Source organism: Lontra canadensis, unplaced genomic scaffold (genome assembly GCF_010015895.1).
Source record: "Lontra canadensis isolate GAN:19392208 unplaced genomic scaffold, GSC_riverotter_1.0 scaffold110, whole genome shotgun sequence".
NCBI classification, from domain to species: Eukaryota; Metazoa; Chordata; class Mammalia; order Carnivora; family Mustelidae; genus Lontra; species Lontra canadensis.
This window is the reverse complement of record NW_022631104.1, coordinates 5,547,572-5,563,822: the sequence shown is the minus strand read 5'-3', so window position 1 is coordinate 5,563,822 and position 16,251 is coordinate 5,547,572. Positions and strand designations below refer to the sequence as shown.

General features: G+C 47.7%; 1 protein-coding gene across 1 annotated transcript in view; it reads right to left on the bottom strand.

The window, feature by feature from the left end:
* The window catches only part of DNAH9 (dynein axonemal heavy chain 9), a 313,067-nt gene that overhangs the window by 159,618 nt on the left and 137,198 nt on the right, over window positions 1-16,251 (bottom strand). Inside the window, exons 33-38 of the mRNA XM_032840101.1 lie at window positions 12,133-12,260; window positions 10,601-10,709; window positions 9,323-9,470; window positions 8,257-8,431; window positions 3,805-3,978; window positions 3,097-3,304 (exon numbers count right to left, since the gene is read on the bottom strand). Of these exons, the coding sequence (XP_032695992.1) occupies window positions 3,097-3,304; window positions 3,805-3,978; window positions 8,257-8,431; window positions 9,323-9,470; window positions 10,601-10,709; window positions 12,133-12,260 (942 nt within the window). The remainder of the gene's footprint in view (window positions 1-3,096; window positions 3,305-3,804; window positions 3,979-8,256; window positions 8,432-9,322; window positions 9,471-10,600; window positions 10,710-12,132; window positions 12,261-16,251) is intronic.

Here is a 16,251-nt window from a genome sequence, read left to right as displayed (position 1 = left end):
CCTCAGTTCCTACTTGCTTTTGGATGGGTGAGATTAGAGACCCCTGCCTCATCCATCCTTAGTGTGGAGGATGGATGGAATCAAAAGGCTGCTGGGGAAGTCACAGGATGAAGAGATGTTGTATCTGGTGAGGAGCAAGGAGCCAGTGTTCTCTTGGGTCTACTGACAACAATCTGATGCTTTTGGATAAATCTGTGTTCCAGCAGGTGAGGAGGGGACAATCATCCAGGTTAGGGGCCCAGAATGAGAGAGAGAGAGGTCCGGGCACTGCAGGAAGGTTATCTCCCTTTCCTTGAGTATAAGTTTTTATTCTGCATTTAAAGTATTTTTCTACACGAAGAATCCTCATAATAAGATTCCAGAAAACATCTCCTCCAGAATACTTGAATGGTCCCACCAAGGGTAAGAGCACTAACAGCAAACATTTATTGCTGTTTTCAAAGTATTTTCTTGCCAGGGAGGCAGGATTAACCTCAAGGTTAAGAGCACAGGCTTGGAAGTTGGACTGTCTGGGTTCAAGCCCAGGCTCCATCACTTACTGTGTGGCCTAGGGTAGCTTACTTAACTTCCCTGTGCCTTGATGTTCTTCCCAAGAACATGGGGATGATTCAAGGACTTACTTCATGGGGCTGGACGGGATTAGATCATTTAACAATGTACAAAATCCCGATCTCAGGTTGGTGCGTGACACATACTTGGTAAGTGTTTGCTAAACACCAGTTGTTGTTATTAGCCTTGTAAGCAGCGTGAGAGTCAGAGTGAATGGGGGGGTCTGATCATCTGATCAGTCGCTGGACTCCAGGCTTACAAATGAGTGCAGAGTCCTGTCGTCCAGTGAACAAGAACAGTGTTCAGGCATGAGCCAGCCAGCCATGGTGAAGTCTGCTTACAACCGCCATGTCCTGGTCACATGGCTGCTGTCGTGGTGTGCCATGATGGCGGTTGGGGTCTTCTGGAGTAAGGACACAGCTAATGGTTTACTGGCGCTGCCTTCTGAGAGCTTACTGGTACAACCAAGCGTGTCTTGCCAGCTGGGTTATTAAATCATTATTTCAACAATAAATTCAATAAACTTAAAACCAGTTAACTTATCTTAAAAACAAAGGTAGAGATACTCAAAGCTCATCACATCTCAGTTATTTTACCTTCTCCTACCATCATCTGTGCCTTCGAAGTTATTTTTGTCTACCCTATCTGGGAAGTGGAAACACCACACAGGGGGATCTCCTATACCTCTCTTCCTGCCCACCGTTGGCAGACTTCGCACTAGAAGCTGGAAGTGGGCCATGGTTGGAGTAGTTACGCTACAGAAATTGAGATAGATTTTGTTGCTCACACAGATTTCAGAAAGTGGTGGACAAAACACATTAATCATGCAGATTAAACTTGAAAGTGCCTCATGCCTACAGACGTTTACATTGTGAAGAGCACAAAAAATCCACATACTCTTCATCTGCCTTTGTCTCAGGTCGTGATCCTGGGGTCCTGGAATTGAGTCCTGTGTCAGGCTCTCTGCTTGGTGGGGAGCCTGCTTCTCCCTCTCCCTCTGCCCCTCCACCTGCTTGAGCTCATGTGCTCTCTCTCTCTCTCTCAAATAAGAAAATGTTTTTAGAAAATGGCATATTCTTTGGCTATTCAAACAGAAGACGCTCATATCACTGACCAACTGTGAAGTCCTAATGTGAGTCTCGGTCGTTTCACGTTGTCTTCCTTGTTAACGTTCATGTGTGAATGACAGGTGCTTATTGAATTGGGACGGACCCTGTGGAACATTTGGGAATCCGGCCAGGGATGTAGCCCAGAGGCTCCCTTGACAAAGAAATGGAGAGTCTTTCTGTCACCAAGGGGCTCTGGGTGCCTGACTGCACTGACAGGCAGGGAGCAGACAGTGGGGCCCCCAGCAGCACCCAGAGCTGGCTGGGACCCCGACTCCAGAAGAGCTGGCCGGATAGGCAGAAGGAGGGAGGGAAGTGAGCTGTTTTTTCTGTAGGAGCTGGGGAGGCAGAACACTGCCAATACCAAGCTCGGTGACTCCGAGATTCTCGCTAGGGCGGTGGATGGTGTGGAAGGATGGAGTAAATGAGACGGGTCCAGGCTGAGCAAGAGGAGGTTGCAGTGAACCCTGTTTTGCAAGTCTGCTAGCCTACAGCCTGGATGTTGGACAGGCAATATGCCAGGCTCACTTTCCATGTACTAAGCTATGGCTTCTGATTTACCAGTCTGCAAATAGCCCAATGCCTGGAATTCCTGGTCTGTGGTTTTGCATTGCGGGTGTGGCCATGCACTGTGGTCTCCTGCGGGAAGCACGGCCAAGTTGCAGGGAGAGAATATGAGCAGGGCTTCCCCCTACCCCGGCCCTACCGGTGCTCTCTCATCACCAGGAACTTGGCTCGGGCACCTCTTGAAAAGGGAGCTGCTCCTAGGGTTCAAGTGATGAGCATTTCTATATATTGTTTCTATATATAAGGAGTCCCTACAGGTAGTGAGAGTCAAGGAGAAAGTGACTCTAGCAAGGGGAAAACTCCTTTTTTGGGGGGGTGCCTCTGACCCTGAAGCCACACCTGGAGGACCTGAGTCCACTCAAGAGCCCAGCACGTCAACTCCCCATGAAAAGCACGCCCCACATGCTCAGAAGGCTGGATGCACCCTGCCTGCCTTGTTGCTTGATGGTGACCTTGGGCGATTGTGTACGTTCCCCGAGCCTCAGTTTCCCTATCTCTAAGACAGGAAGGGTGAAGGAAATGATCCCTAGAGCCGCTTCTATAAGCCTGTGGCAATCCTTCGCTGGGTGTCAGCTCTCCTTCGCATCCAGGTACTGAGAACTGCTCTGTGTTGAACTCCTGGCCTGGGAGGGATCTGAGAGGCCAGGGAGGAAGGAAGGAGGTGGGATGAGAAAGTCAGTGTTGAGGGTGCAGGAGGAGTGGAACAGAGATGCTGGGGTGGAGAAAGGACAGGAGAGGCAAGACGGGAGTTCAGGCACAGGGGACGTCAGGCCGAACAGGTGCTGATGCTTTGCTCCATTTCCACATCCGGGCACGTGGCCACTCAGACACCCCCTCCCCCGCCCCCCAACCTCCACGCGTTCCGGGCCCTCACCTTGCAGCATTGCCGACGTGGTGTAGTAGTTGAACGGCACGCTCTTCACCAAGTACTCCTCGGCGTCCAGGCTGGCCAGCTTGGTCCCCACCAGAACTGACTTGCCTGTGCCCGCAGTCCCCACCAGCATGACAGGCCGCCTCCGCTGCATGAGCCGCTCTAGGAAGTAGCACACTCGAATGGTCTCGCTCGTGTGCACCAAACAAGCCTGCGGTGAGAACACAATGAGTGTGCCAGGGGTGCATGGGAATGACAGGGGCCTGGCAAGAACCTTCTGGAGCATTTCAGAAGAGGCATGGCGGTGCTGGCTGGCTACCACGGGCAGGAGGGTCTTCCTCCTTCATATGCACAGTAAGACCATCCCATAAGCTCTTTCTTCTGGGTGGAGAGCACACCCTCCCCCCTCTGCCAGCTCTGTCTGCCTCCCTGCAACCACCCTATAGGTTTGGGAAACTTCTGCCCTGCTGTCTCCCCGCTCTCTTCCCCAGGATGCCAGTGGAGTCTGGTAATCAAGTTACCTAGTCTTTGTGGGGGGTGGTATGGATCTGTGGGTTCCTTGCACTAGGATTTCCTCTTGAAAATTGTGTAGCGGGGGATGACTAGTTACTGCAAGGTTAAAATGCTTGGCTGCTGATAAAGAGGCTTCCACCAGAGCCACTAAAGGTCCTTGGGGCAACCGTACATCCTCAGTCACTTGGCCACACTCACCTGCAGGGGCATCTCGGGGTCAAATTCAAACTGGGGGATGAGCTTGGACCAAGGCTCGAATTTCTTTGTTGCTGGGTCTATGTAGTAGTCAAAGATGGTTCCCTGGGAGGGAAACTTGACTGTCTTGAACTCCGTCAGCCACCACTTGCTGAACTCTGCTCGGTAGTCCATGAGCTGCCAACACAGAGCGGGTCAGGGGGCAAGGCTCTCCAGGGCTTCTGAAGCTTGGACACACTGCCCTGGTCTCAGGCAGGAGGTCAGAGTGGGGAATGTGAGATGCTTTGCTCGAAGGAGCAGCTTCTCCAGGAAGAATGCTATTTCCTCAGGGATCAGCCCTGATGAGACACAGCGGCTCGGGGGCCAGCCCTGAGCAGGTGCATGTGCCACTGCTTGACCATGTGGCTGACACTGCATCTGAACATCCTTGTGGGGTACAGGGAGAGGGGTGTAAGAATACTGGGGGGCACTCTTGACCCCAAGATGGACAAAATGTGGCCAAGAGCTCCTGAAGAGATAGATATACTCACAGCCTCCCAGACAGCCGAGAGACTCAGCCATTCCAGGGTGGCGGTCAGGGACAAAATGAGTAAGATGGTGGCTTTTGTCATCGGGGGGTATGGGGTGGCAGGGTAAGAAGAGCCTCAGTTCCCTCATCTGTAGAATGAGCATCCTAGAAAAGAGGACATCTAGGGTCCCTCCAAGAGCTAAAATTTCTAAAATGTAGGAGTAGCAGAGACAAAGTTGTGCTGGTTTTTCTGACAGAAGGAACAGGTAGAGACATATAATTTACATGCATATGCATTAGATCAAGAGCCTCTCAGGATAGGGCTGGACATCCAGTAGACTCAAATAATCTCATTGTGTCCAAGCTGAAACACACAACATGTACGTACATGCATGCACACACACATACACACACCCCCATAGCATACCCGCATACTACTGGCAGGAAGCCTATTTTTTGAACAGGCAGACCTAGGAAACATCCCAAAAAAGAAAACCTAAAAAAAGACCCAGATTGGGCATTTTATTATTTTTTTAAGATTTTATTTATTTGGGAGAGAGAGAGAGAGAGCACGAGTGGAGGGAAGGGCAGAGGGATAGGGAGAAGCCGGCTCCCCACCAAGCAGGGAGCCCAACACGGGGCTCGATTCCAGGACTCTGGGATCGTGACCTGAGCCGAAGGCAGACGCTTCACAGATGGAGCCACTGGGGTGCCCCTGGATTGAGCATTTTAGGGAATGTTTCTGGAGGGCAGGACAAAGATGAAATTTGAAGGCTGGACAAATGGGGAAGCTGGGTGCGTGGCAGTGATTCTGGATTCACAGGAAATGGAACTCCTCGTTCTGTCTCTTACTGGGTAAGTACGATTGAATACTTTTGCTTTCTTATTTTTTAGTTTTTTTGAGTGCTTTTTTAAAAAATTTTTTTTTTGCTTTCGAATGAGAACAGAAACAAGGTCTAATAGAAGGACAGACTTGTTTGCTGTTCTTCTGATCTGACTTCAAATGAAGGGAGTGCTCTATCTTCTCCATATTGGGCTCTACAATCAGAAGACCTGGAAAAAACCCCATTTTTAGCTCCTGGATAAAACCCTTCAAGACTTTTAGCTTCTTATTAAAAAACCTGGTTCTAGATTTCTGTGGAAAATCCAAGGCCATCTCTAGAACAAAAGAGGTTGGGTGGATCTTCTTTCCCCACCTCCAATTCGACCTTGAGCTTCTGGGTCAAGGAACCAGCCCCCACCCCACTGCTGATGGGCCGTACCAGCATTGTCTCCTCTCTAGTATCAGCACATGACCTCACCTCCACTCTAATGGTACACTAAAGCCAGGGTCACCTCTGCTGAGTTAGCTAGGAGCGCTTTTCGGTTCAGTTCCTAGGATGTCTCTTCAGAAGTGACCTTCACGAAGAGGCCCCTTCAGACACCCCATTGCCTTTGGATGTGGACAGTCCTGTGGCCCCTTTCCTGCCCCTTGAACTTGAGGACACTGAGGCCCATCTGTATACTGCACAAGAGTCTGGTCATCAGCTCACCTGATGCTCCCCAGGCTCCGAGCTCTCCTGGCTAATACCAACTCTTCCTATCTGATACATGAAAAGACAGAAACGGAAAAGGACAGCTTCTAGAAGCACACGGAGGCACCACGAGTTGGACTCAGGTGTTTGGTCCCAGAGAGCTGGTGCTGAGACATCACCATTTCCTGTGATCCTTGCAAAGTATTCAGTGAGAAGCTTGTCTTGCTTTTGAAGCTCCAACTTGGGTATGGGCTGCAAATCGACTTTCTCCTTGGATTTTATGACAGCTTTACAAACATCAGCACCACTGCTGTTCCTGGTGTGAATATTTTGGCCGGCTTCCTGTTTTTCTACTTAGGGCACTATTTCTGGTGTTTGGTTTGAATGCGGCTGGTGTCAGGCCTTGGGCCTTCCCTGCTGCTAAAAGCTTTCTCCCTCGTCCTCTCCCCATGTGCTAGCATGGCTGCCTACGGCTCCAAGTGCTCCAGGGCCCGGGATGCCTGGAGGCATGCTTTCTCCCAGGCTTTTAAAAAGAATTGAGTGGATTTAAATGTGTACTGCCATAGAGAAATTGACCAAGTGTCTTCACCCTGAGCCTACTGCCTGCTAAGCACCAACACGGGGGAGAAGCCCAGCAGCATTGCTATCTGACAACACGAGCTGTTGAAAGGTCAGGCCCGCATTTGATGGAAAGCAGTAACCTGTGCCTTTTGCATCTCAGTACTTGGGCGAGGTCTCGTCCATCCTGCTGGATTCCTTGCCTCAAAGGGGAAATGGAAAGCTGTCAAAGCAACAGTCCATGGAGAATCTCCAAAGACCAGGAGAGGCAGAGTGAAATTCTCAGATGCCTCACTCCCAGTTTGGGTATGTGCCCCCTTTACCCCCCACCCAACATCTGGCTCTGGCTCTGACGATGGGGAGAGGTACACTGGGAGCTTGCGAGAGCTGCATTCTAAATGTGGAGCACCAAAGAGCATCTCAGGGAGGGAAGACAGATGCTAACACCCAGGGCTTGTGCAAATGGACAAAAATTAATTGTTCATTCGAAATTTGTGCTCCTGGCTCACCGACATCTTGGATTCTAGAACATGGCTTTGCCTTGGGAGGCCGAAACTTTCTACCTCTCTCCTCAAAAGAGCATCCGATCAACCCAGACCAGAAAGAGTAAATCCTAACTGTCCACCCACTACAGCTTGCTTTGATTCCTTGCAATGAGGGGGGTACTGGACACTTGCTCTGAAACTGAGTATTTCTGGTACGAGACGACCATTAATAAGCAGGTGTGCACTCCAGCATGATTTTAAGAACTTTGCATATATCTGTGTTGGACGATCGCAAACAGTATCCCTTCCTGTAACCTTACAACTGCCATAGAAACTGGGCACCGCTGTCAGCACCCTCATCGCCTTCGTACACAGGCAGGAAGTAAGGTGGGGGGAGGGGAAGCGATTTGCCCAACGTCTCCCAGGTCCTAAGTGGCAAAGCTAGGATTCAGATCCAGAGTCCATACCCTCGGCCCCCATGTGACACTGCCTGATAGCTGGAGGCGGCTGTCCAAGACTGGCTTGCCTAACCTTGACTCTAATGTTTCCAGATAAAGAACTTGTCATTTGGAGAAAACTAAGCCAGGAAAATGTCTGCAGGGGGGGCTTGGTTGGCTTTGTCAGTTAAGCATCTGCCTTCAGTTCAGGTCATGATCCTGGGGTCCTGGGATTGAGCCCCGCTTCAGACTTCCTGCTTCTCCTTCCCCCTCCATCCCTTACCCCAGCTCGTGCTCACTCTGATAAATTCATAAAATTTTTAAAGGAAAAGAAAAGAAAAAGTATGGGGATATTGGAAAGGTTAGGAATAGGATGCCAAGATATTCCAAGCCAACATCCCTACCCCCATACCTGAGGCCACAGCAGCCAATACCACGATAGAAATAGTGATTTGTTTTCCTAGCCCTAGATGTCATTTAACCTTTGGTCCATACTCCTGTGGACAGCTCGGGGTTTCGGGGGATTGCTGATTAACTCTGGTCTGGCACGGAGTCGTCCGTACCACACTTGTTCTGGAATGCTAAGGGGATTCCACCCTCTAAAGCTTCTGTAACACAGCATCACTCCATCCATCAAACACACATCATCTTGCAAAGCAGTGGACCTACACCTCTGTTCCCAAAACACAGCAACTCCCCAAGAAATCGGGATACATCACTAACTCCAAAAGCAGGAGCTCAAAACATAGCCCGAGCTCATCTGTCTCACTCCAAGAGGCCCTCCTCTGGAGGCTGATGTCTTTAGCAGATCAACAGACGGATAACCAAGTAGTCTGATGCCTTCATGTTCATTCTGACATTTAGCGGTCCTCTTTTCCCAGATCTTTGCTGGAAGACTAGTTTTTGCCACTGTGGGTTTGCATGTGGGGGTTAACCATGGTATGTCCTCTTACCTGGTCCTGGACCATGGCTCCGCCGAAAGCCCAGATGGCGGCAAACGCAAAATACAGCTCGTAGATTTCCTTGGGGCTGTCCGCGGGGACGTCCTCCTCAGTCAGGAGACATTCCAGAAGGTGACACAGCATCTGGACCATGCTCTGCTCTGGGATCGGAATGATCTTCTTGAATCTGCAAAGAGAGACCCACATACTCTGGATGACACTGGATTTTCTGTGCTGGAGGCCTGAACCCACTTGGTTTTGGGGCGACCCGTGACCCGTCAGTTCTTTGGGATTACGTGGGGACGACCCAAGCCCTCACTCTCATCGGCTCCTCAGTGAGACGGGCGCGGAGTGCTCTGAGCAGGTTCTTTCTCATGGCCCTTCCTCTGGGACCTTCCCCATCAGCTCTTCCCTTCTCTGCACGCCGAGTGCTCCTCTCTGTCATCAGCAAGGGTGTAGACCACTGTGACACGACGGGGTAAAATCTCATCGTCACTCCCTCACCGTTTCCTCAAGGGTCAGGAGGGTGCGGGGCTGCGGCTGCGGCTGGCTCCTCCTCTCCTTCAGGTCCTGCCCTCAGTTCAGCTACACAGAAGAGCTGTTCTCAGGACCCAGAGTCTTGCTGGGGGTGGGGGCAGAGGGGACCCGACAGATGTTCACTTTACACACTCATGATTTGCTCGATGGGGTTTGTCTTCTGGAAACACAGCTCTCTTCGCCCTGGCCTGTGAACTTTCCACACTGGGTTTGGAGGTCCTGACTGAAGGGCAGGTACCAAGAGATGCCTCTATGCACGAGGGAGCACGAGTGTGAGCGTTTCTAAGGAGGCCAGCTATGTGCCCTGCAGTGTGAAGGATCTCAGGACGGTCATCTCATAGTACAACCCACAGGCTCTGCGGGCTTCCTCTGTATTCTTGCCTGAGCAGACAAGAGGCATCTGGTAACGTGTGCCGCCCTCTGCCCCCTGCCAACCCAGAGGGGAGGGCTCTGTGGACATCTGGCTTCAGGGATGGGACAGGACATCAGCGGGCTATCAGGTGTGAACTGACGGCCTCCTGCACTGGGCTTCAAGGCCTACCTGGCTCTGAGCGTGTCCAGGCAGGCCGGGAGGTACTTGTCAAACAGAATGGTGAGGTTGGCTTTCTCGGTCTGCATTTCCCTCTTCTCAATCCAGCTGTTCACCGGAGGACTCCACCCCAGGTCTGCCGGGTTGATGTACAGGATTCCTGGGGACACGGGGAGTTCTGATCAGTGAAGCCTCAGCAGAGGACAGCGGGCTCCTTACCCCCAGGAGTTACTCTGTCTGTGTAGAAAATGTACGGAAGCCCGGACTCTGAAGAAACAGAGAACCGGCCTTGGTTTGAGAGGGTAAGTGGGTCTGCTCTGGGTGGGGACCAGTCAAATGGCCAAGTCTAGGCCCGGGAGGAAAGAAGGCTGTGATGACACATCCTCGTCATGGTGGGCTCTAGAAGGATGTCTGTCCTAATCCTGGGAGCCTGTGAATGTGACCTTACCCAGTAAAAAGCCCTTCCCTTACGGATGTGATTCAGGGTCTCACAACGAGATCGCCATGTATTATCTGGCTGGAACTTTTACAGGTGTCCCTGTAAGAGACAGGAGAGGCAAGGCACACCCGGGGTAAGCAGCCACGTGACTAAGGAGGTGGAGGCTGGAATCCTGGGGCCAGCAGCCTGGGCTGGAAGATGCATGACAGGCTTCTCCCCTGGAGGGCTGATAGCTCGAAGCTGAATGCCTGACCTCTAGAGTTGTGAGGGAGTACATGTCTGTTGTCTGGAAAGCCACCAAGTCTCTGGTGGCCTGTTAGTCAGCCCTAGGGAATGATTACAGACTTTTCCAGACCCATGTGCCCACCCTCAGCTGGGTCCTCAAGAGGGAATCTGATGTGACGGTGGAGATCAGACCCTCTGTCCTGATGCTCTAGGCCGTGCTGATCAATTTCGCAGAGGAGTCAGAGGTAAGTTAAGGTACAAGGTTGTCACCTCTCACCACAATGCAGTGAGAAGTGCAGTCCCTGCTCATCTCCACTGACGTGAGAGGCAGGAACTGACCAAAAAGCAGGCTCAGCTGAGGCCCTTCTGGGCAGAGGACAGTGGACCAGCTCAGGGGCCTGTCCCTTCCCATCTATGAATTAAGAACAGCCCGTGGCCTTGGCTTTAGGGCACCTGCTCACCCTCATGGACACAGATCGGGGCTAGAAGCCAGCCAGAGGTCCACAGGACCGATGTCTGGCTCCTGTCTGGAGCTTCCTTCAGAGCTGGCTGTACCCTATGCAAGGCTGAAAGCACCCGTTTCCAAGTGAGCAGCCTGGTGGGTTCTCTCCCTGCTTGGGTCATACCTGCTCTGGAGACTGTCGCCGGTGTGGCCGTCCGCAGGTGACTGATCTCGAAGAGCAGCCTCATGGTGGGATTCAGGGGGATCCTCTCATTGCTGGCCAGGGTCAGCACCTGGACACAGGGAGGGACACCCCAGGTAGGAGGGAGGGAGGGCTGATTCTTCCCAGCAGGGATTAAGAAGGACTATTTTCTTCACTATGATTATGAGTATTTGCTGAATTTTCTACAAGAATCTTCTACCTCTTTTCCTCTAGCCCCTCTACCTCCATCCCTGTGTGTGCAGTGGATCAAAAGACAAGTTCTCTAAAAAGAGTCAATGATGGTCAAGGATTCGAACAAGCTAGACCACATTGGAATAACAAGATTGCTTCTAAGAAGGGTTTAGGGTTCATATTACTGTTTCTTAAGTAGTTCCTCTGGTGGCTCGGTTGGGTGTCTGACTCTTGGTTTTGGCTCAGGTCATGATCTCGGGGTCGTGGGATCGGGCCCCACGGGCCCCATGTCGGGCTCCAGGCTCAGCTGGGAGTCTGCTGGTCCCTCTCCCTCTGCTCCCCCCTCCCCTCTCAAATAAATAAAATCTTTAAAAAAGATAAAGCGGTCCCTCTAGGGAAGGAGGTGAGAGCATGGGCAAAATGGGTGAAGGGGAGTGGGCAGTACTGGGCTTGCAGTTATGGAATGAGCAAGTCATGGAGATGAAAGGTACAGTGTAGGGAATATGGTTAGTGGTTTTGTCACAGCATCATACGGTGGCAGATGGGAGCCCCCCCTTGCGGTGAGCGCCCCTTTACACAGAGGGCTGTCCAATCACTACATTGTGCACCAACAACGCATGTAACATTGCGTGTCCGCTGCACTTCTGTAAGAAATAAGTAAAGTGGGCCCCTCTGGGAGGGTACACGTTTAGTTTAATGAGTCTGTCAATGCTGAAACCATCATAACACTTCTAATCCGGATGTGTTTTCTGAGTAAATTCAGGAGCAGCTACCAGCTCAGCGGCCACTTTATTGGTATCGATGTCCACTGTTTACGACAAATAAAATACACTCTCCCAGGATAACGGTTTGTCACCACTGAGGATGGCTGACGGGCTCAGAATGTTTCTGACCCTCGGCGTCCTTATTTATAAAGAAGCAAAAACTTAAGGGAAGACATTTGAACAGAGGACTTAAGATTCTCTCCAGCTCTGCATATTAAATCCATCTCTGGGCAGATGATTCTGAAAACAGTTACGACAATGCTAAAAATGCAGGGATTGCGCACGTGCAATTCTAGGACAAAGTTGTTAGCTAGCCTTACTGTGGTCATTTTACAAGAGACACATATTTCAAATCAGCACGTCACACACCTTAAACCTGCACAGCGTTATATGTTAATTATATCTCAATAAAGCTGGGGAAGAAGATAAAGACACTAGTCTTCAAGCAACTCCTTACTTGGCGCCAGTCCTCGGATGGGATCGAGATTTCCAAATGCACCTGGGAAGCTGGTTTCCTAGGTGATGAGGGACGGTGTGGGGGTTCCCCCGCTCCCATACCTTGTTATCATCCATGACAGTGTTCAGAGACTCGATCCACATTGGGTCTATGTCGCCGTCCAGTAAGATCCACTTGGGCCCATCGTGGGTGACGTTGGCCAACTCCCGCATGATGGAAGAGAACAGTCCTAAAAGCAACCATGAATCACTCACCAACCAATCTCATCGATGCCCTTTCTCATCAGACAGCCTTTCCCTCTTAGCTATGACACCCAGGAGAAGGTGTAAATGGAAAAGACAGGTCAGGACTGGATTTGTATCCTAATCTATTGCAATTTCCTTGTGAGTGCCAAGGGCTGCTGTCTCTGCGTCTCCCTCGGACCCTTTTAGGAAGAACATCGGCAGAATGCAACGAAATCTGATGGTACTGGCTTAGGTGACAAGGGACCTGGAGAATCGCTTCAGCGGGCAACTGGGATGGGATGGATTTACAGAAAACACTTCCAGGTGAGATTTCATCCCTCATGACACAGCCCAGGCTTTGAGAGACGTTCCCAATGTGATTCTAATTGGCACACATGAGGTTTAGATCTTAATTTGGAGATAATTGATTTTTATGATAGTAAGCTTTCCCAGTTGATGCTGTGGTATGTCTTTTCATTTACTCAAATATTACTTTATGTTCCATAATAAACTTTTACAGTGTTTTCAATGTATCTCTGGCTAAAAGCATTCCTCAACATTTCATAGTTTTGTTGCTATTGTGAATCGGATTTTTTTCTCCTGTATTTCCCCTTTTTAGCTATAGAGAGAAAAGTCATCAAATTCTGTGTATTTATTTTATGCTTAGTTACATTAATAAATTTTCATATTAATTTTACTGATTTTTTTTCAAAATGTCTCCTGAATTTTCTAGGCATAAAGTTGTATTAGCAGCAAAATAGTAATTTTTTCCTTTCCTCTAACCTATATCATATATTTTGTTTTCTTGTCTTACTGCATTTTCTAGAATCCCACGCCAAGAGTACTGAATAATAATGTTAGTAACAGCTCCCCTGGACTTATTCTTGATTTTAATAGAAATGGCTTTAGTTTCTCATCATTCAGAATGCTCCCCCCCTGCTTTGGGCTTTAGACAAAGCTTTATTTATAAAGATTTAAATTTACTATATTTAAGGGATTTCTATCTATTCCTATTTTACTTAGAATTTTTAAGTTAGGAACAGCTCCTGAGCTTTTAGCACCTATTGTTGAGCTCATGATTTCCTCCTCTAACTTTTCAAAGCTTTACATGAAAACTTAAAAAAAAAAAAATCAATCCGTCCTTGCATTCTTGGAGTAGATTCTACTAGTCAGAGTGTACTCTTATTTTTATTAACATAGAGATGGGATCTACTGTTATTCAGGATTTCTGAATCTATATGATTGAGTGAATTGGGCTCTTTTTTTGGTTCTACATAAGTGCTGGTACCAAGATTATTCTGGTTGCATAACATGAATTGAGAGGTACCCTTTTTTACCATTTTGGAAACTCTTTTTGGCTACTGTTTTAACCTGCTTTTTCACTAGTTTGTTTTCTGCTTCTTATTAAATAAATTTTGTTATTATTATATTTTGCTAAAGGATCACTTTTATTTCTCCTAGTCTTCCAAACATGTATCAGATAATTAAGTGATCTCTTCGATCTTAATACTTATCTGCTATTACAGCGTTTAATTCTTAATTGGATATACTTTTACTCTTCTTCCCCCATCTGTCTTGCTCAAAATGGATTTACTGGTCTTTACAAAGAACCCATATTTACGTTTTATTTATCCTTCCTGATTTTTTTTTTTTTTTGGTTCCTTCCCATTAATTTCAGACTGTATTCTTCTTTTCTTTTTCCCAATTTTTTTCGGGTTCAGTTTACTACTCTGAATAATTTCTTAGGACAGATACTGCCTTCATTTCTAGCCCATTTTCCAAAATAAGAAGAGTTTAGAGTTCTTCTTTATTGGCCTTTGGCATGCCCCCTTGGTTTTTGTTTGTTCTTTTTACTGTTTCTAAGAAGAAATGCAATGTATTTTTTTTTTCTTTCACCCGGGTGGTTAAGAGAACATCTCTTTTTAAAAATAATTAATTAATTTTTTAAGTAGGCTCCACACCCAGCCTGGAGCCCAATGCAGGGCTCAAACTCAAGACCCCGAGATAGAGACCTGAGCTAAGATCAAGAGTCAGACCCCTAACTGACTGAGCCACCCAGCTGCCCTGCAAGCTTCTCTTGATTTGCAATCAGTACGATTATTTTTGGTCATTTTCTTAGTGTCCATCTCTACATCTATTGTATTATTATCAGACAACGTGGCATGTAAATTGATATTTTTGGATTCTTTAGTCTCTTCTGTGCCCAACTAAACTTCAAATGTATAAATGTTCTAGGAATATATGAAGAAAGGAATGTTTCCAACTTCTAAGACACAAAGCTTTAAAATGATGTGTTCTATTGAGTTTGATGATGTATTTCTCAATTTCTCTATGACTATGCTTATTTTTCTGTCTATTAGATCTGCCAATTTTGGTAAAAGTGTAGTAGTAATACCAACCACATTCCTATTTTTTCCAGATTCCCCCCAAATTTTTTAAAAAGTGGTCCTCCATCTGCTTAGTAGTTCTTTTTTTTTTTGCAAATACAGATTTATGATTATAAATCATTGTCAATGTCTTCATATTTGACGAATACTACATATTTAATAAAACTTCAATTAAAATTACAACACAGCTTAAAGTTTGAATTATATGAGCTTAAATTTCATATGGAAAGAAGTGTCCGAGACTAGCCAAGAAAATTATGAAAGAATATTGAGGAGGAACTTACGCCATCAGACATTAAAATGTTATAAAATGACTGTGAATGGAGTAGAATAACACTCGTATAGGATTAAATAATGAATGGGACAGAACAGAAAACCCAGAATCAGATCTCCGTATATATGAGAGGCTGGTGCTTACATACAGAGGGAAAGGATGGATGGCTTAATAAATGGTCTTGACACATTCAATTATCCATTTGGAAGCAAATCCGAAGTGGATTCCCTACCTCATACTGAGCCCCAAAATAAATTCCAGATGGATAAAAGAAATGTTCATGTACAAGGAATCTTCAGGACCCAATTTATGATACTGTGTCTATAACTGAAAAAGAGGAAGAATGAGCAACTGAAGAGGAATGCCAGATGCTAAGAGAATGGACATAATTTCCTCTTTTAAAAAGTGTGTGGTTGGGGCACCAGGGTGGCTCAGTCAGTTAAGCGACTGACTCTTGATTTCAGCTCAGGCTGTGATTTCAGAGTTGTGAGATTGAGCCCCGCATTGGGCTCCATGCTCAGCGCGGAATCTGCTAGGGATTCTCTCTCCCTCTCCCTCTGTCCCTCCCTGCAGCTCTCTCTCTAAAATAAATGAATAAGATCTTTTAAAAAGTTTTTTTTAAAGTGCATGGTAAATATGCCACAAAGTGCCTGTAGACAAACGGTCTACAGGTTTCTACAGTTTCCGTAGACAGAAAAAAACATTAGTGATGCACAGAATGGACAAAGCATTACTATCTCTCATATATAAAGAACTGTTACAAATGGACAAGAAAATAATACAGGGAAATAAAATCAGAAAAGAGCCAATTACAAAAGCCAAAAAGGAGGAAAAGATACTAAACCTCGTTAATGGTGAGTGAAATAAAAATTAGAAAGGATGCCCATTAAGTCCCCTTGTTCTAGGCCTCTGACTCAGGGCCCTAAATTAGATCCTGGGCAGTTGGACCTTGATGTAGTCAGACACCGAGATGGGAGGAGGGAGCTGAGAGGCCCTCATTCCAGAAGCCATGTGGATTTTAGAAAGAGGCCCTATCAGCTCAGAGGTCTCTTTTCAGTTCTTTCCTGATGACAGTGCCCCTTTCCAGCATCTACCAATGATTTCTAAATCTTGGAAGGTGACACTGGGGTTAGCACTAAGTGAACAGGAGTCTGGGACCCTCTGAATTGCTGTAGAAGGGATCATGGTTCTAGAACCCATCTGTGATGAACGGGGATGAATGATGTCTTCAGCCAGGCCCTGAGGCCCCATTGTCTGTAGTGATGTCTCCCCATCACTCCTGGGGGCTGACGGGAACAGGTGCCCACTGTGGGAAGCCAAAGTCTACCATGCCAC